Source organism: Gossypium hirsutum, chromosome A10, assembly GCF_007990345.1.
Source record: "Gossypium hirsutum isolate 1008001.06 chromosome A10, Gossypium_hirsutum_v2.1, whole genome shotgun sequence".
NCBI lineage: Eukaryota > Viridiplantae > Streptophyta > Magnoliopsida > Malvales > Malvaceae > Gossypium > Gossypium hirsutum.
Window position 1 is genome coordinate 2,796,974 of NC_053433.1, and position 22,265 is coordinate 2,819,238.

Consider the following 22,265-nt stretch of genomic DNA (forward strand, 5'->3'; position numbering starts at 1 on the left):
TTGCGCCATAAAAGGACGAACCACATGCCCCAAACGTGTAATGTGAGCAAATAAAAAATCATAACATAAAAAAGGTAAATACCTAATTAAAGTAATAAACTAATGCCTGTATTTTTCACATATCTTATTGGAGCATAATCACTAATAAATTACAAAAAAGGGTACTAAATAAAAAATTAATTATACATAATATTAATTAATGAATATGCAAACCATATATATAAAAACTAATTAAATTGAATTAATAATTAAATAGTACTCCTAAAGAAACATTGATAGTAAGTGAAAAATTTTACGATTTATTGCCTCTCTAAATCTTGAACACTATCAAATATTTCATTATTTTCGCAACTTTGAATTCTATTTGATGATCTTTCTCTACCAAGCATCCTCCTAAAAGAATCAAATCTTGACCCTGATCCCGATGGTTCACTATCTTTTTGTTCTAAAGGAGGAGCTGTGGGTTGAACCCTATTGTCTAACTCGAAGTTCTCCGATTGGACCATCTGTTCAACCACAGTGCGACATATGGGACATGTTGTGTGTGACCCAAGCCATGTATCTATGCATTGCACATGAAATATGTGTTTACAATTGGGTAAAAGCCTAACCATGGACTCCTCCGTGATGGTTCCTAAACAAACAGAGCATTCTGACTCCTCATCATCATGACTGACCTGACCGGTGGTTACCTTGTATGTGAACATCGGCAATGAAGCTATGACTAAAGGGTCGAGTCCCGACTTGGGCAGTTCGGTGATGGAACTTATATCAACCGGTGTGATTTGATCGGTTCTAGGGGAGTAAAGGGCAGCTCGGCGTCTCCTTTCTTGGCGTCTAAGAAGATACCTCGCATAGAGATGGAGCATGATAATGAGCATCACAACGCCGAGTAAAGAGCCGATTGCCGACAGCATGATCTTGCGGCTGACACCAAATGTTGTGTTATGATCATCATCTTCTGAACCCATAGTTTTGTGGCTTAATTAGTTTCTCATCAATGGAAGCCGCTGGTGATGAAGGTGAATTGTTTTATATATATATATTTAAGAGAGAGGAACTGTTTTGTTTTCAACTTTGCTGGTGTGAATTGTAAGAAATGTTTCCTCGTGGGGCATTAAATTTAAGAAGATTAAAAATTTAAAGCTAGATACATACCTACGCTATTTCATTCATATAATGAGTTTGACTTGGCAACTCACTGACATTTGTCTACGAAAATGTGACAAAGGCTCTGGTCTAATTTTGTCCCCAGCCCCTTTGCTCTTTAAACTTTTGAAATTTAGTCCATTTATTTCTAATTTCTAGAAATTTTAACGCCTTTGGCTATCTAATTTAAAAATTAAAGTTCAATTAATAATATCATTAACTGAATTTTTTTAAATTTGAATAAGGGGTTAAATTCCTCAAAACAAAAACAGAGAAACTAAATTTAGAAAGTTCAAAGAATACATGGAATAAGGTTATATTTAACCCTTAAGGCTCTTAATAGTGTGTTAGCCGATAAACTAAGAAAAAATGAATAAAATGAATAAAAGCATACGGCCTAGATAAATTATTTTCAACGATTTGGTGCAAAATTTTCAAATGCCCACTGTTTTACGTTACCTCATTTAGCGTTTTACATGTTGACATATATGTATTTGTTTCCCACACCAGGACTAAGATTGAAGACTAGCGGGCAATGACTCAAAAAAGTGATCGGCAAAGTTAGAATTTTTTTTTAGAAAGTGGTAATTAAATTATATATTTTTATAATAGTAAAAATAAAATTTAAATATTTTAATAGTTTATATATTTATAATTTTTAAATAATTAAATTAAAATTTATTATTTTTTGAGAAATAAAATATAATTTTATTATTATTAATTTTAAATTTTATAAATTATAAAATAAATGAAATTTTTTTCATTTTAGTAGTGGAACCCTCCTGCCTTCCCCACCGCCTCATTTTCCATGATCAAGTCCTATTCTGAACCATAAATTTCTTTTTCTTTTTTTTTTTCCACAATGGCGATTCTCTCTTTGTTTTTTTTAGCAACTTTCTTCTACATATTTATATATATAAACTATTTTTTCTATGCTTCACATATTGTTAGATATTTTATTTTGTGATAATTTTTTTTTTGGAAGGTAAGAGGAGATATTGATTGATACAAAGTTGGAAAACAATCATGAAAGCAAAGCAAATGAACATGAATTATTAAAAGGGAAAAAAGAGATATAAAATGCTAGTGGCTCTTGTGATATTTGAAGATCAATTTTTTTTATAATCATCAGAGCTGTTGTATTGCTACCCTCGAATTTGATAGATATAGGTTAAGGCTAATTAATTTGATAAACCTTTCAAATCTTATATTATCCATTAATGTTAAAGCAAAAGGAAAGAAAAAAGGGAAATTTTCTTGGGAAAGAAGTTTATGTTTGCTTAAACAATATCTGTTTAAAAAAATTTATTTTAACCTATATCAACAAGGTCCCGTAGCTCAGTTGGTTAGAGCGTTGGTCTTATGAGCCGAAGGTCGCGGGTTCGAGCCCCGCTGGGACCATTTGTTTGATATTTTTTCTCAGTCAACGGTTTATAAGTTACGCTAATCAACCCCATCATCATCACGGTCAAGTAGTCACCAGTACCTCGTTTTACCCGTTTCAAAAGTCTGATCTGATCCTTTATTATCCCATAAACTCCTTTATTATCCCATAAACAAGTGGTCAAGATTGCACAATGACCCACCTGTAGGCTCTTATCCGGACCCTACGTAACTTACATAAACCTACAATATGGTAATTATGCAGAGGTTTAATTGTGCTCTCGTCCCTGGACTGATTAGAGGTGTTAATTAGCCAGGTAACTGACCTATTTACCATTAAAAATTTTAAAAAATATAAAATATTTATATTAATATGTTTTTATAATTAAATTTAAAATTTTGAAATTTTTTAAATTAGTAAAATGAACCATTTGGACGAGTTAAACTCAGATCGAGTTTAGAAATTTTTTGGATCAAGCCTCTGCGAAGCTCTATTGTACTCTTTTTATATTTAAAAAATTAATCCCTTTAATTTTAATATAAGAAATTTAGGGCCATTTGATTTCTATTCAAAAACATTTCTAATAAATAAAAATTAAAAAAATTGTTTTCAATAATAAAACTTGGACACATATATTGTAACTATTTTTTCTATAACATAAATAAAAGAAAAAAAATACATTTATATGGATTTGAATCGACGTATCATCTTTAATATGTGAAAAATTATTATAGGAAAAAAAATATTTTTCATTCTTTATTTAAAAAATATTTTTAAAATTTCCAATTAAATACTTTTTCTTCAACGTTTTCCATTTTTCAAGAAGAGAAAATATTGTGTACACTAAAAGTGAAGTTTTTAGACTCCACATGTAGAGTAAGTGATTGACAAGTGTCCTATAGAGATATAATAAAATAGGATTAGTGTGGTTAACAAGTGTCCCGTAAGGATATAATAAAATATGGTTAGTATTTAGCGCATCGACAATATATATATTTTATTCTACAAACAACTTTAAGGATTTACCACGTGTCTTTTTTTTAAATATATATTTTTTAATATTTTACTATTTTTTAGAAGACACTAATTTCTAATTTTATTTATAAAGTCTAAAAACTCTACTCGTAGTATATTAACTAACTTGCATGATAAAATATTAAAAAAACACATAATAATTTTAAAATTATTTGTGAGATAAAAAAATATACTGTTTGTATACCAAATATTAATCCGAAGCAAAAACAATTTCTATTTCCCTCCCTTCTGTGAATATAAGAACATTGCATATTTTATAATGTCATTTTATCATTTATTTATTATGTTCTGGCTTCTTTTTTTTCTTTTACATTGAATTTATCCTCACTAATACATTGATTTTTTTTTCTCATTTTTAATAGCTTCATGCTTTTCTGTAAATAGCTATATAAAATAGTATTCAATAACTTTACCACCCTAAATTCAAAATCAAACCCCTTACAATCATATATTCAATATTTTTATTTTTTTTATTTGACTTTCCACATGCCTAATATTAATTATGTAACAATATTTTATTTAAAAAAATCATATAATCTAATTTAATGGAATTTCTTTAATTGTGTTATAAATTAGATTCCAATTATTAAATAAAAAATAGATGGATTAAATTTCTAAAACTAAAAGCAAAGGAATTGAATTTTTAAACATACAAAAAATATAGGGATCGGACCATAATTAAACCTTATATGAAAAAAAGTCCATTTTGCTCCATCCTTTCCCTAATCCAACACTGTTGAATAAAGAGTAATGACCACTTGATTTCATCAGATGATGCTAAAACTGACCCCCCGAAATCATTAAATCATAGATAGATATAATACATACACATTGTAATAAATAAATTTTGGGTAAAAAATATCTATCGTATTAATTATTTTTATTAAAAAATTAGATAAATTACTTATTTTACCTCAAATTAAAGAGTAAACTGTATAACTAATATAATATGATGTGTCAAGTATATCTTATATTAACATGCAAAGATTAAATTTTAACGGGGAAAATAAATAAAAAATTAATTTAATAAAAGACGGGCTTTCACCCAAATTTTGTGGGAGGGACCAGAGAGTTATATAGATAAGCAACCTATCTCCATCAAAAAGAACTCGTCAATTGTTTGTTGTCCAGTCTCTGTTGTTAGCCCTATCATCTCCCTTGCGTTGAATCTTCTCAAAAAGGAAAAAGGTCAAAAAATAAAAATAGAAATAAAAAAACCCAACCAACACTCAACCACTAAGACAACCTCTCCCAAAGCTTCATATCAGTTGTTAAACCTTTTAAATTGATTTGTAAGAGACGTTTCAGAAATATATGGTCTTAATTTTATTTCCCTTATTTATTCCTGTTAGGCCAAATTTTTTATTCTTTTCTTTTCCATCGGGGCCAAAAAGTAAGAAAACAGAAGAAATATAAAAACAACTTGAGAGATAAAAAGCTGGTTATGGGCCATGGCAATCCATATTCCACACCAACCCTTCTATTATTTTCTTTTCTTTTGATTTCTGGCTTTCCTTCTTCTTTACTACAACAGCTACTGTTGTTGTCACCACCTTTTCCCCCTTTTTTTCCTCTCTCAAAAAACTCTTTGCTTTCAGTGCCTGCCTTCTTCCCAAAAGTACCTCCTTTTATTTGTCTGACAGCTTTGTTTGGTATGTCATTTGTAACCCATGTTTTTGGTTTGGTTTTGTTTGCTTTCGTAAGAGGGAAAAATTTGTTATTTTGGGATGCCTTGGATCTGGGTTCTGGATGTTATTAGCACTAGTAAGTGAAATTTTAATGGTGTCAAAGAAAGGAACAATTTTTCCTCAAAAATATCAATTATTTGTTTTATGATATTATGGGGTTTTTGTTCTGCTTCATTTTTCAGCTTCTTGTAGGTGGGTTGACTTTGATAGTTGACTTGTGAAAAGCTTGCTGGTTTGAGTTTAGAACAGCTAGCTTTTAAATTAAACCATGTCCATAGCTTAAGAAGCTGGATTATCTGTGTTCCTGCTGTTGTTTCTGATTATATTTGCCTTGGACAATACTGTTAGGTTGATTTTTAAGTTGGATTGAGAGACTTATTATCAGCAATGGGTTCTGGAAATGTGTTGAAGACACTAGTGAATATAGTGAAGGATGACAGCTCAAAGCAAGTGAAGGTATATATATCATTATTTTACTTAACAATCATAAGCTAAGTTCTGCAAGCTTTCTGTTATCCTGTTATGAATAAAATCTGAGTTTGGTTCTGAAATAATTCATTTTCTATTTGAATCTTTTGGACTAATGTTATCCAAATTCCAAACCCTTTTGGGAAGTGTAATCTTGTGTACCATTGGAATGACAAATTTTGAGGCTTTTAGTTACTTTTTTCTCAACGAATCCGAGCTCATATTCGGCTATAAGTGTCACTTCTATACCTTCCCTGACACCATTTGTTCAATTTGGTTGTCATATGCCAACATCTGAATATGTGTTTGGATGGTTATGTCGGACATGGATACTTTAAGAAAAATAAAGCGTCTAAGTGACACGGCTTTATTATGGTCGTCGTAACTGGTCTCATTTGTTTGGCACAGAGATCTTCAGGTTCTACAAAATCCAAAGGCTTCAAATGGAAGAAACTCCAGCGAAAGACTTCCATGAGAACAAAATTTATTAGAGATTCCGCTGCTCTTGGTATGTCAATTGAGGATTTAGCAGCAACTCGGATTCAAACCGCATTCCGAGCCTATAGGGTATGTTGATTTGCAAGGTCCATAAGATAAACCATGGTTGCAATATAGGCACATGGTACTTAAAAATTAATTGATGTTATGAAAATGTGACCAAGTATCTCCTCTGTTTCTGAATCCTGTTATATGTTGATAATGGACATATGTGCCTTCGATTCTCCTCTTTGTTTTTCAATCCACTTGCAGATATCTTATAAATATAAGATTATTTTCACCTTAGAGATGGTAGAATGGTTTAATAATTCTTTTCTCATGATGCAGGCTAGAAAAAAATTACGTCTATTGAAAGGTATAGTAAGATTACAGGCTAAAACCCGAACTTATTCAATCAAAAAGCAAGCTACAACAACATTACATTATCTTCATTCATGGAGCAACATACAGGCTCAGATAAGAGCTCGTCGACTATGTATGGTAACGGAAGGCCGCCTTAGACAGAAGAAAATAGCTAATCAGCTAAAGCTCGAGGCAAAACTACATGAGCTAGAGGTTAGATCAAAAGCCATTTGCTCATGAGAATTTGCATGGACGAAGATCATGACATCATGTATTCTTAATACTATTTGTCTGCTGTCCATTTTCAGAATGAATCTTTTGTTGTAATCTGTTATTTTACCTTAAACTTAGATCATATAGAGACTCCAATCTGTGTATATTTGCGAACTATTGGTACTCCCAAGTTATTTATGGTACAAGTAGTCATTAAAAGTTCGTAGTACGATGTGATGTTCGGGTCCTTATATGTTTTGTTTGTGCAAGCTGCTTGTGGAATTATTGGTGGAAGACTCATTGTAGTCCAGAAACCCCTAGATCCTTCTAGAATTGTCTAAGAATAGCAATCTGTATGTCCTACTGGTCTATAATGTGATTAGCATTTCATGGTTTAGGTGCTCTTGCTGTCAATTGAAAGCATTCATGTATCTTTTCTTTTTGACACTTTCTGGTAATCTGCATGAGGCTGGCCTATTTAGCTCTCATTCTCCGTCTCTTAATCTTAAATGGATGACAGGTGGAATGGTCTGGGGGCCCCGGCACAATGGAGGAAGTTCTCACAAAGATACATCAGAAAGAAGCAGCTGCCGTTAAGCGGGAGCGAACCATGGCATATGCCTTTTCCCATCAGGTATGCCATATTGCCATCCATTTTATTTACTTTTTTGTGAAAGTTATACAAGCAATCAGCATGGGATATGCATGGTTTGCAGTGGAGGGCTCCCAACTCTATCAATAATGGCCTTGGTAGTTATAGACTTGCTAAAGCTAATTGGGGTTGGAGTTGGGTGGAACGATGGATTGCTGTTCGCCCATGGGAAAGACGGCTCCCAACTCCGTCAACTACCCCTAAATCAACCCCTAAGGAACCACAGAACAAACAGACAAGCAAGGGCGGTAAAAACTCGAATTCACCGAAGCCAAAAGCATCAGTTTCAGTTAAACCCCCACTGTCCAATGCGAAGGGAGCGATGAAGCCTAGGAGGTTGTCTTATCCTGGTGCTGAGAAACCAGCTGCACGTCAAGTAAACACTAAAGCTGATAAGATAAACATCGAAAAAGAAGAGATATCAACTTAGCAGCAAGCCAAATATATAGTTTTAAGTGATCAAATCCTATTTTCTTTTATTTAGTTGTTGAAAAATACATGTATTTATTATTATACTACGCTTTTGCTTCTAAGCCTTTTTGTATATGATGGGGGTGATTCTTTACCTTTGTTGTTTTTGTTTTCTTGTCTTCTAACTTCTGTTTCATACATGATGGAAAGAGACGGTAATATTTTCGTGGTAATGTAAATTTTCTTATTTAAATTCCATTCTATGATTCTTATTACAAAGTGCGTAGAAGAAGATTCAAAGCAGACAACTGCAATTCCATGTCTCCAACATGCATGAATTTTTTTCAGCTATTTTTGTAGCCTTTTCTTTTTTCACTCGCCTTGCTAAGCCATTTTCTTTCTATACTATCTGTAATTGACAGCTTTAGAACCAGGTTAATTAATTGAATCTTTATTATATAGTCAACAACCAGCTTCCTTGAGGTCCCCCTTGCCCCCCATTTCTAGCTTGACTAATGGAGTAGATGGGAGGCTACTAAAGGGAAAAAAGGTATAGAAATTATTAAAATTTTCTATTTATATATTCTGCACAATCTTCAAATAAACATAATCTTCTTTTCAATTTTAAAAGGACTACCTTTATTCTCCGCACCAATCATTAATCTCATGGCTTCATCAACAGCATCTTTTGTAAATGGTGGATCATCACCTTCATTTCCATCTCAGAGACTCTTGGCCTTAGCCCAGCAGCTGCGTCATTACAAGCCTCCACCTTGTTCCTTAGACGAAGAATCTGTTACCCCAGTTGTCCAAAACCCAGAAAAGTTTAGACCCAAAAGAGCTGCTGTTTTGATATGTCTCTTTGAAGGAGATGCTGGGGATTTGCGTGTCATACTGACCAAAAGGTCTTTAACAATGTCTACACATTCCGGTCAGTTTGTTTCTTTTTTTTTTTGGGGGATTCTTTCATTTTTCCTTCATGTGACTACCGAATGAGGACTTTAATTGTTTTTAGTGTTTTTGATACCTTTGTTGTTGTTGCAGGGGAAGTTTCATTGCCAGGTGGGAAAGCAGAGGAAGGAGACAAAGATGATGGTGATACAGCTACTAGAGAAGCCAAAGAAGAGATTGGGTTGGATCCTTCACTTGTGAATGTTGTAACTTTTCTTGAACCATTTTTGTCCAAGGTATTGAAATAGTATCTTCTAAGCTCTTTTAGCATTTTCTTCATACATGATTCTACATGGTAAATGGCATTAGTTTGATCTGAACCGGTTCTCATTTGGGTGATCCTATATACCAATGGTAACATCATAAGTTTCTTGTTGGGTTAGCATAACAGCAAAGGGTTTTTGTAATGCAATCGCCTAAACTTGTTTATCCAATTGCAGAATCTTAAGAAACCTATTTTTTTTTTTGAGCACTTGATATCATAAATGCATCTGTATAGTCAAAATTTTGGTGTTGCCTATCTGACACCTTTATCTGTAAAAAATGGGAATTCATGGGTGTTTTTGGCGAGGGGTACATGGGGATAATCAGTGCTAATACTAAATATTTCGACAAAACATGGGGAGAGTCAAAGCTAGTATACTAGTGAAAATGGTGTTATTTAGTTTAGACAAGCTGCCTACGTAATCAAAGCATGATTTCTCACATGGGTAATTTAATAGCTCTTACAACCAAAGATAGTTAAGGTACTAGAAATGTGAGTTCGACAGTTGTTAGTCCTTTCTTGAATGGTAGGTATCTTGAAAAAAGTTGAATTTTTATTGATTAATCAATTCAGAGAAATGACTTGAGTGGTAGTGTTAAGCTGGTAAATATGTGGGCTGAGAGGGGATTTGCTAGATGGTCGGATCTGCAAAATGGAAGAGGTGAGCTATGATAGTGTCGGAGTTGGCACTCCGCTCTGATGCTTAAGTCAGTCAGGGGTTTCAACTTAAAATGTTGCATATGTTTCAGATTGTTTAAATGTCCCTATTGAATGTAATGTGATATTTGGATCCTATTATGCTTTTTCGATTGTGAACGATATGATCTTTCAGTTTCGGTGAAAAACATCGTAAAAAGAAGCATGCACCATAGCTGGAATTCTATTCCGCTTTGGCTTTCAGCTGGTTACAAATTATTGGTTTTTTTCCTGCAGCATCTCCTTAGAGTTGTTCCTGTTATTTGCATACTTAACGACAGGAAGGCATTCAAGCCTAAGCCGAATCCTGCTGAAGTGGACACTGTGTTCGACGTTCCACTGGAAATGTTCATTAAGGTTTTTCTCTTAACTCCTATCTAGTGTTGTACTTTTCACCCTTTCTAAAATCGTGTGCGATTTGTTGGGTTCAGGATGAAAATCGAATTGCTGAAGAGAGAGAAATGATGGAAGAAAAGTATCTTCTTCACTTCTTTGACTATGAAACTGAGAATAAGAAGTATCTAATTTGGGGTTTAACTGCTGGCATTTTAATCAGAGCTGCTTCAGTGGTCTACCAGCAACCACCGGCCTTCCCGGAACAGAGTCCCAAGTATGAATTTCTTAGGGATGTGGGCAAAATTACCGACGCACATTGAATATAGTCTAGGAATTTTAAGCTTGCCTTGTATTGCAATGGGGCATCTTCAAAAGTAATAATCTTGCAGAAAATCTAAACAGAGTATTCATTCAAAGCAATCTTTCCTTCGTTTTACTCTTCTTTAACAAGATTAGACCAAGAATCTACTTTGTGCTGAATATCACACAATGTTTGATTGTATGAAAAAAAGAACATAACAAAACATTTCTGAAGCAGCTAAACATGTTTGGAAAAAGGACTTTAGTAAGCATCTCTCAGCCGAAAACCTCATAGAATTTCTCGATAACGAGTAAACCGGAGTCGATAGACTCCAAAGGATCCTTGCGAAGACGGTGTCTCAAGCAGTTGGGGATGACAGTGGCAATATCTTCTGCAATGACTTTATCTCTTCCTTTAAGAGCTGCAAGAGCTTTTGCAGCTCTATTAGTGACAATATCTCCTCTCAATCCATCAACATTCAACTCAGCACAAACCTTTGATATTTTAACCTTTAGGTCTTGATCAATCTGGACAGAAGAAAGAGAACTCCTAGCTGAAGCAATCTGCTGTTGGAGCTTCTCTTGCTCTGCCTTGTAAGAATCACGGAATTCTTTTGGGTTTTTATCAAACCGTGCTCTTTCCTCCACAATCTTCACTCTAAGCTCAGCGTCCCTCACTGTCCCGACTTGAGCATGCATTCCGAATCGATCAAGAAGCTGTGGTCTAAGCTCTCCTTCTTCTGGATTACCTGAGCCGATGAGAATAAACCGAGCAGGATGTGAGATCGAAATACCTTCCCTCTCAACAGTGTTCCATCCTGATGCAGCGGAATCCAAAAGAACATCCACCAAATGGTCATCTAAAAGGTTAACTTCATCGACGTAAAGAATCCCTCGATTAGCTTTAGCTAGAAGTCCAGGCTCAAATGCCTTGACACCCTCAGTGAGGGCTTTCTCAATGTCAATGGTTCCACAGACCCTATCTTCAGTAGCACCTAATGGCAAATCCACCATGTTGATTTTAGTCATTGTAATAGTCAGTTCCTCTCCATTTACAACCTTTTCTCTAACTTCTATGCCCATTGATTCCGGATCTTCCGGGTCCGAGTTATAAGGGTCACCGAAGACCACCCTGATTTCAGGCAATAAATCAACCAAGGACCTAACAGTTGTGGACTTCCCAGTTCCCCTATCACCCATTATCATAACACCACCAATCTTGGGATCAATCACATTCAACAGGAGACACAATTTCATCTCATCTTGTCCTACTATAGCAGCAAATGGAAATACTGGTCTTTGACTTTCTTTAGCGGCAACCTTCTGAGCCTGAAAATTATTACTTCACAAGCTTCATTCACATATAATTTCAAAAGCAATTACTTACAAGTTCTACTAGGCAACTCTATATCTTACTGCCCAACAGCAATTTCTTCAAATACCCAATTTCTTCAATTCCAAAAATAGAATGAAATGAAAGAAGAAAACCAAGTTAATTAGGTTACCTGTTCAACAGAGTTAATTTCAGTGGCGACATTGGTTACTGCAATATGAAATTGAGGCCTCCCCTTTCTTCCCTGAATCCCAATTCCTCCATACAGTTTCCTCCCATAACCCTGTCCTGTACCAACAAGGAAAGGGTCAAATCTTAGTGAACAGAAAAATATCCAAAGCCCAACTTATCATCTTCATTGATAAAGCAACTTGCAGAGATGGTAGAGAAATGTACCTGGGTTAATGGAGATAGAGGGAAAGGCAGGCTTTAACGAAGGAGAAACGAGGGACCGAGAAGCTAAGATTGCGGTTGAGGTTCCAAGCACGGAAGCCATGGCGCCTGCAATTGTATTTTTGTCAGTGTTGTGAGACTCTGTGAGTGTCACGGTTTTATGTGATTTCCTCGACTCAGCTCGACATGGTTTCTTATTGGTTTGTTAGGTTGCGGATAAGAAGATAGATTTCATTCTTTCTTTGCCTTTGATTTTTGTCATCTTGTCTCATAATCAAATCAAATAATATTATTTTAAATAAATATTGGAAAAATAAATCTATCATAATAATAAAATAAAAATTGCTTTTCCCCCCTAATTCCATCATTTAACTATCTTTACTTTACACATTTAGCTCATAAAAAAGTTTGTCTTTACACGTTTAATTTAAAGGAATTTTATCTAAGTTTTACACAATAATAGACATCTTATGTTGTACAGATTTTTTTATTTTAAAAAAATGTGTACTAATTATTATCAAATATGAACATTAAAATAAAAAATTAAAAAATTAAAAAATGGGCCTTTTTTCTTTTCATTGGAGAAGCAAGAGAAAAGTTCTGGTGGAAATGTAGCGAAGTGTTTGACATCTTTCGTGGTAGTGCAGCTCTTGCAAGTCAGTGAAGGAACGTACGTACTCATCTCTGGCATTGTTTTTGCTCTCCTTGGTTAGCTCTTCAGTTTCTCATAGGGGCTTTTAATTAGATATCTTCGCTACTGTTAATCCAGTTAATGGTGTGATGGCAAAAGATTTTTGTTGGATTGATGTTAAAATAAAACCTTTGGTGCTGATGTTTCCTTATCCAATAATCATATTTAACTTCGATTAAATATGAAATTAATAAATTTTTATTTTGACTAACTTTAAAAATTTATAAAATAATTATTAAACTATTCAAAAATTTTCATTTAAGTCATTAAGCTATTTAAATCGTTTACCTATAACCTTTTCTGTTTGCACTGTTTACATTAATTGAAAGTTCTTTTTCCTCTTCTCTTTTACAATTCAATTTATTTTTCATAAAACAGTTTTGAACGTAATGAATCTATAAACTAAAATCTAAACAATTTTCTTTTTCGATCTTTGATATTAACCGTTAGATTGAATTGGAGCTAAATGTATATTCTTTTTCTTGTTGCCGGGTATTGATCTATCATATTGGTTATTGAATCATAGCTTGGTGCTTGCTAGCCAAACTTTTTTTGAAAAAAAATTAACAGCCCAATGACTTAAATAAAATCTTTGGAACAATTCGGTGACTTAAATGAAAACTTTCCAATAGTTCAGTGACCATTTTGTAACCTTTTGAAGTTGAGTGACCAAAACATAAAAATACTAATAATTTAGTGACCTTGGTTGCAATTTTCCCTTACTTTAAACGCTCATACCAGGCTCCACCGCACTCCCGCGTCTTCAACAGTCGGAGCTATAGTATATATTCAGAGTACATTTGAACAGAAAGAAAATCCTTTCACCTAAAACCGGCATTTTCTTCGCCAATTTTCTTTCCAGCAAAACAGCCTCGTTTCTTACATTCTCTCACGAATATTGACGACGCAAGTCTGCTCTCTTCCTCTCGCTCGAATTCAAATCCTAAACTATTTAGAACTTACTTTTTTTTTTAGATCATGTCATTTTCGCTGATCGATTCTTTCGGTGAATTAACTCCTGTTTTTGAATTTGGAACTAGTTTAGGCATTCAATCAGTTTGGTTTTGTAGCTTTTTGTAGTAATACATACTGTTTCTTTGATGATCATTGTCTCTACATTTTCCTTCTAGTGAATGTGCTTTCAGCTTTCATGTTTCTCTGTGCGGATTTTTCTTTGTTACTATTTTGACCTAGAAATTTTGTCGAACAGGTCAGGTATTTTGAGCTTGATCCTTGATGTTTAACTAATTGCATGTTTCCTAGAAATGCATTTATTCGGTATAGATTGCTCTGTCATGTATTAGATCTCGTGGATGATGGATCTCTCATCTCTGATTTAGTTTGATTTTGGAAGGTTGCATGTTGAAGTTTTAAATACCTTAATAATGACTTATGAAATAATCTGATATAAATTTGCAAAGGAACCTCATAGGTAGTCCGTTACTCCATAACCACTAAAGCATTAGTTTGCGTATATATATCTGATGAGCGAATTGCTACGATTGCATTCTTTTTAAAGTCTAGTTCATTGACCATTACTCCTGTTGAATGGTAATGTCATTAGCAACATCGTATGTTTAGAATGTCATTGATCTGGTTTTCTCGCATATGTTATTGATACTTTACTTACATGTAGCGGAACTAATGTATTGTATCGTCACTTGTTTTTCTTACACTTCACACCTTTGATCCATGAGTGTTAGATATGCTGCTCCAGCACCATTTTATTGCTTACTTGCTTTTCTATTGCAATTCATATTGATTTATTGACAGTCTCTTGGATGGATGCAGTTGAGAATAAGTTTTTATGAATGTTGTGAGCAGATGGCAGAGCCACAGAAAGCAACTTCTTCAGCTGTTGATTCAAAATCAAAGGAGAAAAAATCAATGCTAGGTATTCCTGTGGCATGCAAAAAATTAAGAAAAATGCTTTAGAAATCTTGAAAAATTAACAAGAGGCTGTAGCTCTAGTAGATGGGAGCTATGAGTAACCATGGTGATTTCTTAATGAAGACATTATTAGAAACAATGCCCTTAACCTTTTATGATTAATTGCTCTGGAATCTCCCAAGACTATAAATAATTAGTCAATCAACCTAAAGTCTAAAGAGGATTCAAAAAGTCGTTCTAGTATCACCTTTTTCAATAATTGAAAAGAATTATATACTGAGATCCTATTTTCCACTTAAAAACAGATGAGGAAATTGGTAAAGATTTCCTTGGCTCCTGGAAATCTATGTCAGTGAAAGATGATGCTTTGGATTTTAGCTTTGAGACAACCACAAAGGGAAAGAATAAGGCGTTTAACTTTGACAAGCTGTAAGTGTTACCAAATCTTGGAGCGATTATTGTCATCATAAAACTTGTCTCATTATACACATCAGAACCTAGCACAGTTAGTCTATTCTGCATATCATATGTAGGAATAGTATACTATTGTATTGTCCATCTTTTATTCATTGCTTCACTTCATCTATTTTGGTGCTTTCTCTGCATGGATGTCATCATTGTGCTTTTTGCAGCAGAAATTATTTCTGTGAGTAGGATGAGTTACTGGATACTCAGTTATGAAGATAATTTTCTTTTCAGGGATATTGATTTTAATCTGGATGATGATTTTGGCAAGTTTTCATCATTCAAAGTGGACATGCCTGATCTTGACTTCTCATCACCCGCAAAAAAGGATGCAAAAGCAAAGGAAAAATCTAAAGAGGAAAGTAACAGTGGGAAGCAACAAGAGAAAAAAGATCGCTTAGCTTTCTCTTTTAATTTTAATGAGTGAGTGGATAATTCTTCAATTTTCAATCATCTCATGTTTTAAAATTGTTTATTGGATGCATGAGTCCACTTCACAGTCATTTTTTTATTTGTTAGCCTGTACATTGGATCTGTTGCAGGTTGGATGATTTTGATTTTGATTCAGCCCTGAATAAAGGAGAGAAGACTAGTAAGAAAAACCAGGAAAGTAAAGACGCTGAGTGAGTGGATTATTCTTTTATTTTTCAGTTATCTCATGTACAATCTTTTGCTTTGAAATTGTTTACTGGACATGCAAGTCAACTTCACATTCATTTTTTATTTGTTAGCCTGTATATTGTATCTGTTGCAGGTTGGATGATTTTGATTTTGATTCAACCCTAAATAAAGGAGAGAAGACTAGTAAGAAAAATAAGGAATGCAAAGCCGCTGAGTGAGTGGATAATTCTTTTATTTTTAAATCATCTCATGCTTTAAAATTGTTTGCTGGATGCATAAGTCAACTTAACATTCATTTTTTTTAATTTATTAGCCTGTACATTGTATCTGTTGCAGGTTGGATGATTTTGATTTTGATTCGACCCTAAATATTGGAGAGAAGACTAGTAAGAAAAACCAGGAAGGCAAAGCCGCTGCTTCTGAGAGTACTGAAGTTTCTAAAATTGATCAAGCACTTGAGGATGATCTCATAACTGAAAGACTTCCAGAATCAAGGGATGCAGCCAATTCGAAGGCTGAGACATCCAAGGGTCGGGTGGAGGCTTGCAAATCCACAGATAACCCTTGTTCCTCAAAAGCTGTTCCTGCACAGGGGCCTGCACCTGAAAAAATGGATACAGCACAGGGATCAAGAATTTCTCCAGAGACATCACTGGATACCAATGCCGAAGAAACATATAAATCAAGTCCCTCGCCAGAGAGGGAGGTTTCATCAGAACTCTATGATCAGCAGTCCTTACAAAGTTCACCCTTGGATTCCCGTAATGTGAACAATTCAAACCCAGAAACAATTTCCGACATGCAGGCAGAAGTTTGTTCTCAGGGAAGAAGAACAAAAACCAGTTCCGCTTCAGAGCAAAATGTCAAAGACAATGTGATAATTAATGAGTCCATTCAGGAAAATTTGCACCGGAAGAACTCATTTCCGCTATCAGAGACTGACAGAGATGGAAGAAAAGGAGCAGGTGGCAATATCCCAGCAGAAATAGATGACAGTCTATTAGTGCAAGATGGTATAGTTCTGAAAGGCATTAACACTGCAGGCTTATCAACAGACAATATTGCAGCCAAGAAGTATATCCCGAATCCAACTCCCAAACTTCCTTCAGTTTCATTGGACAGGTCAATAATCCACAAGTCTTTTAATAATGTGCCATCCTTTAACTATTGAAATGTTCTAATTAGTGATTTTCTAGATGAACTATGTGAATGAGAGGGATTGTTCATCATGATTTTAATAATATATTAGTAGTTACATTATTGAAGAGCTGAAATATGCATAACTGCATCTGCAACTGTAACTGCTTAAAATTGCACCAACTGACAAACGCTTGCTTTTTTATGCTAACATATCCTACTATTAGCTCTGATAATATATTAAACCTGGTATGTGTGTTTAATGTTGCAGCTAACTTTGATTTATTAGATGCAGTGAACCAACAGACACTGAACAGACAGCTAGAAAAGGAAAAGAAGCTGGGGCTATTCGCTCAAGGTTTTTCAGAAGACTAGAGGAAAACAGATCTCAATTGCATCAACCATCAGAAATTGGAAAAGAGGTTTCCTCATTTAGTGGGAAAAATAATGGTGGCATGCATTTAAGCCCCGTATATGAGAAAAGGTATGACATGCTTCCTCTAGCAATACTCTTGCTCCAAAGGCAGACAGACTTTTTAGACTCTTTGTATCTTCACCAGGGAGGACTTTGGTGCTAGTGAAGCACAGAGTGTAAGAAAACTGGTTGATTATTCAAAATTAAGTTCGCAAGAACTGACAAAAAGGAGGTCTGTTTTGCAGCAAAGTGAAAACAATATTGGAAGTTCTAGTGATATCAGGTGAGGCTTTTACAATAGTAAATTTATGTAACAGTATGTGCTAGAATGTGGTTGTTCCTTTGGAGATGTCCTTACAACTTTTTACTTTAGAGACATTAAATATGAAAAGTTCACTTCTTAGATGATATTGTCTATACAATCCAAAACAGGGCTGGTTTTGCTGCTGGTGCTATACAAAATGGTGCCCACAAATTGATCAGTAAATCAAGTTTGCAAGATAAAGCAGCAAGAAAAGGAGACCCTGTCCTTTTAAGAACCGAAAAGAACGCAAGGTGAGTCTTCCATATATGAGCTTATATTTCTAATTTTCTGTCAAGCTCAACTCCAGAAACATTATTTTACTATATGCAACTTTTAGAATTCGAAAAGTATGCATTTTAATACCTGGCATTTAACTGGTTCTTGGTCAAAGTTTCATCATTGTCTAAGTGAAATGTCAAGATGTTCTAATAGGGTGCCTAAACGTGGATTCTTCCTTCCTGGCCCATTAGTTCTGTTTATTCATAAATTATCTTGGACAACTTTTTTACTGCACTTGACTATCAAGAGTTCTCAAATGAATTTTGATTTGGTTACACATTTCTTGTAAGTTCTATATTCTGATTCTTGCTTTACCTAGTGATTCTTTTGCATGATAACTTTTTTTTGTCTCCATCTTCCATTAAAATTTTATAATTTAATCCATATCATCTTGCAGCTAATCTTGTATTACTTGATCTATTTGTATTTATTTGAAACCTTTAGCAAATTGTTAACTGAGCTCTGCAAGCTTATGTGGATTCCTTGCAGTCTGCAAGCTAATCCTCCTAACCATACCGAGAAGACAACTGAATCTAGTGTCCAGAAATCTTTGAATCCCAAACTTCAGGTTCCAAAAATGCACTCCATCCAGAACTCGATGTTTCATTCTGAAGCACATAAAATTACCAAGAAAGCACCTGCTCTCTCTTGCATTAAAAGCACAAGGTGTGTCATTGATGTAGCAAGCTCAATGTTTATTAAGGTCTTTATATGAGGGATTCTCGGTTAACTTCTTGTAGTAATGGTTGGCCTCTTTTTGATGTAGGAGTATAGGACCAAAGACGGATCATATGAGTTCTCAGAAGGAAACCAATTCATTGGGAAACTTAGAGCAAAACAAGGATACTAGAGGAAATACATCTAACATTGTCCTTCCAGTAGGAGTAGCTGAGACACAAACACCAAAGTTCCCATCCTTGAAGCGTAAAACATTTCAGGTTCTCTTTCTTTTTCTGATACTAGTTACTTCAATGCAAAATTATATTTTCACTAAAAAAGCACAATAATTTTTAAATATAGTGCCATCAAGATGGTATTGTGTTCATGTAATTAATATGATGTGTCACTAGTATTTTCTCAAAGCTGTTTTACAGGAATCGAATGGAGACACGGTGTTGTTGAAATCCCTTAAAAGGCTTTCGCAATCACCAACTGAAAGCAGGTCTATTGCTTTTGAACTCTGCACATAATCGTAACCACTTTACAAGCTTCATCTCTAGAATAACACATTTTTTTTAACAAAAAATAAAACCTGCAGGAATCTTACAGAATCTTCCGAGAGAGTTGCTAATAAAGAGGTATCTGATCGACCAAACTTGTACATTTCTGCATGAACAAAAGCAGAAAATACATGTGCAAGCCAATTGCAGATTCAAATATTCGGTAAACTCTTGACTTTAATTTCTTCAAATGGTTATGCTAGGTGCAAAATCATAAGAACCATGTGGAGGTTTCAACCAAGAATGTTCTCTATGATCATCTGACCTCTGGATCTGAAGTTGCTCGGGAGGTGAATATGACAGAATCCGAATTTGCTTCAGTCATTGAAAATGATGGAAAAGTGGAAAAGGCTGAAGCTTATGGGAAGGAGCTTGAAGATGTAAGTAAAACACATCAAAGAAAGAAAGATTCATTGAAGATTATATTATGTTATTGATGTATTTCATTAAGAAAATCAGTAATGTTTATGTGGTCTTGAGTTATATTAAAGTACTTCATAGTTTATTTAGGATACGAAAATCAATATGCACAAGAGAATATAATTAGATATTTGGTAAATTTGCTGTTTTATCTTTGCAGATATGCAACATGCTGAAAAAGAAAAACGAGGAAGCCAAACAAGTATTGGTTCGAGCAATTGTGAACAACAACAATTTACTGATGCTTAACCATCCCATCTTGAAAGAGAAGATATCCTTTCCCATTTTGTATTATTTGCAATCATAAGATTTTATCTGGGTACAATGATTATTATTAGAGTTGCACATTCCTTCACGATTGAGAACATTAATATGGTTCAGAAATTTGCTGAGCTACTGATTTCCAAGGAAATGCCAACTTGATCACGGGAACGAACGGTGCTTATATGCCCTTGGAAGGTATCTCTCTCACTCAAACACATGCATAGACACATGGTACACATGATAATTCAAATTTCTTCCCTATTTTGGTTGATAAGTTCTTGCTCCACGCAAATCTCAGAAACAGGATGCATGGTCTTCTTCCGTCAAAAAGTTAGTCGGAGTTAAGCAAACATGGTTAGAAACTCTGCATTTATCCATCGCTTAGTTCTACTTAGTTTCTCTGACTCATTGAAGTGAAGCTTTCAATTTAGAACTTCATTAAACCTTGTAGATTGTTCTATATGATTTACAAGTTCTCATCTTTTGATTGATTGCTTTTAAAAAAAATAATATCTTGATTGATTTTTTTTTATATATTTTAAAGGTAAGAACCCTAATTTATTAGCAGGCATCAAGACTTCGAAGGCCCAAAACCATTCTCCTAATTGTGTATAACTAAACACACTGCTAAAGTCCAAAACAGAGGTCGAATAGGGTCCAGTCCACTCCAGTCGTAAAAGTAAAAAATTTAAACTCTTCCCTCCTGATTGGTGCCCCAATTTGTGCAGCATAAAAAATGCGCGCCTTCTCCATTGAATAATTTGACATTGGCAATTTCATTCGAAGTTTCAAGCCTAGGATGAAACATAAAAATAGATTCCGCCTCCGCCCTCCCTCCTTTTAAAAAAATAGTCCCAAACTAAAACCATTTTTTTCCTAATTCAACCCACCAAAATTCCCTCCATGTTACCAAAACTAAAAAAAACATGTAAAAATCCCAAAACAACTTGAATTGAAATCTTTCTTTTCCTCCCCTCCAAAATCCACCATTACTTATGTCTCCTCTTCTCCACAATTTCTCCATCCCTCCCATCCTCTCTGCCCTTCTCCTCCACCTCTTTCTCCTCCCCCTCTCTCAGTCAAATGGCTATTCTCTCCTTTCATGAAAATGACAACAAGGAGAACATCCCTCCTTTCTCCTCAAAAAAGCCTACATTTCTTCTTACAAAACTTTCATCCTCCAACAATAAAAAAAGAAGATTAAGGAAACCCCTTCAAGACATTACCAATCTCATTCTCCCACAAATTTTTTCAACTCCAGTTCAATCCGATACAACAGTTCTGGTTTCTTCCCAACCTTTGGCTTCTCAACCCAATTTCAAAAAGAGGAGAGATGAAGATAAGCTAGGATCAATTTGCAGGAAGACTCATTTCGTGTATAAAAGTGTGAACTTCCGATAGCTCAGACACTAAATCCCTAAATTACTAGGGTGATTCGTTTGTCAACTAGTCAATCTGCTTGATTGAGAGTTCATTTTTGTTTCGTTTTCTTGTATTAGTACTTTGGTTTTAAGTTATACATTTATACATAAATATAATTGATATAGTATGTCTCAAAATCGAAATCTGACCTTTATATTATACTACCGTGGAATAATATGATTGGTTTTTCTCCTCTTTGATGTTCTCGAGTCTGGTGAATGATTGGACTGGTTACATAAATTTGGCCAAGTGAAATTTTTAGATTACGTTGGTGAGGTCTTTTGGCTTAAGTGGGAAACTAAAGAAGATTTTCTTTTACCAGAAAAGAAGAGGCTTTAAAACCTTGATATATGAATGTAAGAATAGATTACAGTTATAACTTAAAATTAAACTATTAATGATTTCGGCTTAGATTTGTTAAGATCAATTAATATACATTTGTCGTGCCAATAAAAAAAATTCATATACATTTTTTTTGTCTAAATCTATATTCTATAGCAAAATTTTTATGTTATTTTTTGGTGCGTCTTATTTAAAGTAAATTTAATTTGATTTTAAAAAAATAAATTTTACGTTAATTAAATTGAGTTATTTAAATTTTGAGTTCAAGTTAAGTTGAGTTTTACAACTTGAATAATTTGAATAAGAGATTTGTGTAAATATTTTTTTGTTTTTGTCAATTTTAAAAATGAGTAAATTAATTTCTTTCAATAAAAGTTAAAAAAATCAAAATAATTTATTTTTAGAAATTTAAAATTTATATTTTTTAAAATTTAAAGAATATATAAAGAAAGTTAAAATTTTAAAAAATTTTAAAAATAATAATTTTTGGATCTAAATAAGTTAATTAATGATTCAAATTTATCAAAATATCTTATGTTTTTTATACTTTGAAAAAGCTTATAAATATATATAATTTCGAATTTATGTGCTTTAATATGAAATTAATTATATTATAATAAAATTTTAATTTAACATATTTAATTTTTTAATTTAATGTGAACAATTTTACTTAATTCGACT

At 33.9% G+C, this 22,265-nt stretch overlaps 5 protein-coding genes and 1 non-coding gene across 8 annotated transcripts; 4 read left to right on the plus strand and 2 right to left on the minus strand.

Moving 5' to 3' along the window:
* Positions 1-219: 219 nt before the first annotated feature.
* Positions 220-1,133, minus strand: LOC107924965 (E3 ubiquitin-protein ligase ATL41). Its single transcript, XM_016855543.2, has one exon. It carries the CDS (start codon positions 969-971, stop codon positions 300-302), a length of 672 nt encoding a protein of 223 aa, XP_016711032.1. The 5' UTR covers positions 972-1,133; the 3' UTR covers positions 220-299.
* Positions 1,134-2,476: 1,343 nt separating this feature from the next.
* On the plus strand, positions 2,477-2,550 carry TRNAI-UAU (transfer RNA isoleucine (anticodon UAU)). Its single transcript has one exon. It is a non-coding gene; the product is annotated as a tRNA-Ile (tRNA).
* A 2,129-nt stretch (positions 2,551-4,679) lies between these two features.
* On the plus strand, positions 4,680-8,098 carry LOC107925165 (protein IQ-DOMAIN 1). Of its 3 annotated transcripts, none has more exons than XM_016855758.2 (6): positions 4,680-5,220; positions 5,605-5,712; positions 6,133-6,291; positions 6,550-6,777; positions 7,298-7,411; positions 7,494-8,098. In XM_016855758.2, exons 2-6 carry the CDS (start codon positions 5,644-5,646, stop codon positions 7,857-7,859), a joined length of 936 nt encoding a protein of 311 aa, XP_016711247.1. In that variant the 5' UTR covers positions 4,680-5,220; positions 5,605-5,643; the 3' UTR covers positions 7,860-8,098. The 3 variants fall into 3 exon arrangements, with proteins under 3 accessions (XP_016711247.1, XP_016711249.1, XP_016711250.1); XM_016855760.2 differs by having other exon boundaries at positions 4,691-5,332; XM_016855761.2 differs by having other exon boundaries at positions 4,773-5,448.
* Positions 8,099-8,325: 227 nt separating this feature from the next.
* On the plus strand, positions 8,326-10,524 carry LOC107925166 (nudix hydrolase 15, mitochondrial). Its single transcript, XM_016855763.2, has 4 exons — positions 8,326-8,771; positions 8,885-9,027; positions 9,990-10,109; positions 10,184-10,524. The coding sequence occupies exons 1-4, from the start codon at positions 8,507-8,509 to the stop codon at positions 10,406-10,408; spliced, it is 753 nt and encodes a 250-aa protein (XP_016711252.2). The 5' UTR covers positions 8,326-8,506; the 3' UTR covers positions 10,409-10,524.
* On the minus strand, positions 10,499-12,381 carry LOC107925162 (magnesium-chelatase subunit ChlI, chloroplastic). The gene is made up of 3 exons (XM_016855757.2): positions 12,118-12,381; positions 11,894-12,009; positions 10,499-11,717 (listed from the first exon to the last, which is right to left on the minus strand). The coding sequence occupies exons 1-3, from the start codon at positions 12,215-12,217 to the stop codon at positions 10,665-10,667; spliced, it is 1,269 nt and encodes a 422-aa protein (XP_016711246.2). The 5' UTR covers positions 12,218-12,381; the 3' UTR covers positions 10,499-10,664.
* A 1,263-nt stretch (positions 12,382-13,644) lies between these two features.
* On the plus strand, positions 13,645-21,434 carry LOC107925020 (uncharacterized protein At4g18490). Its single transcript, XM_041079549.1, has 17 exons — positions 13,645-13,715; positions 14,597-14,699; positions 15,001-15,124; positions 15,395-15,583; positions 15,703-15,783; positions 15,915-15,995; positions 16,118-16,903; positions 17,208-17,402; positions 17,479-17,616; positions 17,766-17,888; positions 18,406-18,582; positions 18,683-18,854; positions 19,011-19,078; positions 19,175-19,214; positions 19,340-19,516; positions 19,717-19,827; positions 19,923-21,434. Exons 2-17 carry the CDS (start codon positions 14,630-14,632, stop codon positions 19,977-19,979), a joined length of 2,589 nt encoding a protein of 862 aa, XP_040935483.1. The 5' UTR covers positions 13,645-13,715; positions 14,597-14,629; the 3' UTR covers positions 19,980-21,434.
* Positions 21,435-22,265: the final 831 nt, after the last annotated feature.

Bases quoted from the DNA above. Each gene is read 5' to 3' on its own strand.
- LOC107924965 (XM_016855543.2), bottom strand. From the start codon at position 971: ATGGGTTCAGAAGATGATGATCATAACACAACATTTGGTGTCAGCCGC.
- LOC107925165 (XM_016855758.2), top strand. From the start codon at position 5,644: ATGGGTTCTGGAAATGTGTTGAAGACACTAGTGAATATAGTGAAGGAT. The intron at 5,713-6,132 runs GTATATATATCA...TGTTTGGCACAG, and splicing joins ACAGCTCAAAGCAAGTGAAG to AGATCTTCAGGTTCTACAAA. The intron at 6,292-6,549 runs GTATGTTGATTT...CTCATGATGCAG, and splicing joins CCGCATTCCGAGCCTATAGG to GCTAGAAAAAAATTACGTCT.
- LOC107925166 (XM_016855763.2), top strand. From the start codon at position 8,507: ATGGCTTCATCAACAGCATCTTTTGTAAATGGTGGATCATCACCTTCA. The intron at 8,772-8,884 runs GTCAGTTTGTTT...TTGTTGTTGCAG, and splicing joins AACAATGTCTACACATTCCG to GGGAAGTTTCATTGCCAGGT. The intron at 9,028-9,989 runs GTATTGAAATAG...TTTTTCCTGCAG, and splicing joins TTGAACCATTTTTGTCCAAG to CATCTCCTTAGAGTTGTTCC.
- LOC107925162 (XM_016855757.2), bottom strand. From the start codon at position 12,217: ATGGCTTCCGTGCTTGGAACCTCAACCGCAATCTTAGCTTCTCGGTCC. The intron at 12,010-12,117 runs GTACATTTCTCT...TTGTTGGTACAG, and splicing joins CTCTATCTCCATTAACCCAG to GACAGGGTTATGGGAGGAAA. The intron at 11,718-11,893 runs GTAACCTAATTA...AATAATTTTCAG, and splicing joins AAATTAACTCTGTTGAACAG to GCTCAGAAGGTTGCCGCTAA.
- LOC107925020 (XM_041079549.1), top strand. From the start codon at position 14,630: ATGGCAGAGCCACAGAAAGCAACTTCTTCAGCTGTTGATTCAAAATCA. The intron at 15,125-15,394 runs GTAAGTGTTACC...TTTTCTTTTCAG, and splicing joins GCGTTTAACTTTGACAAGCT to GGATATTGATTTTAATCTGG. The intron at 15,996-16,117 runs GTGAGTGGATAA...TATCTGTTGCAG, and splicing joins AAGGAATGCAAAGCCGCTGA to GTTGGATGATTTTGATTTTG.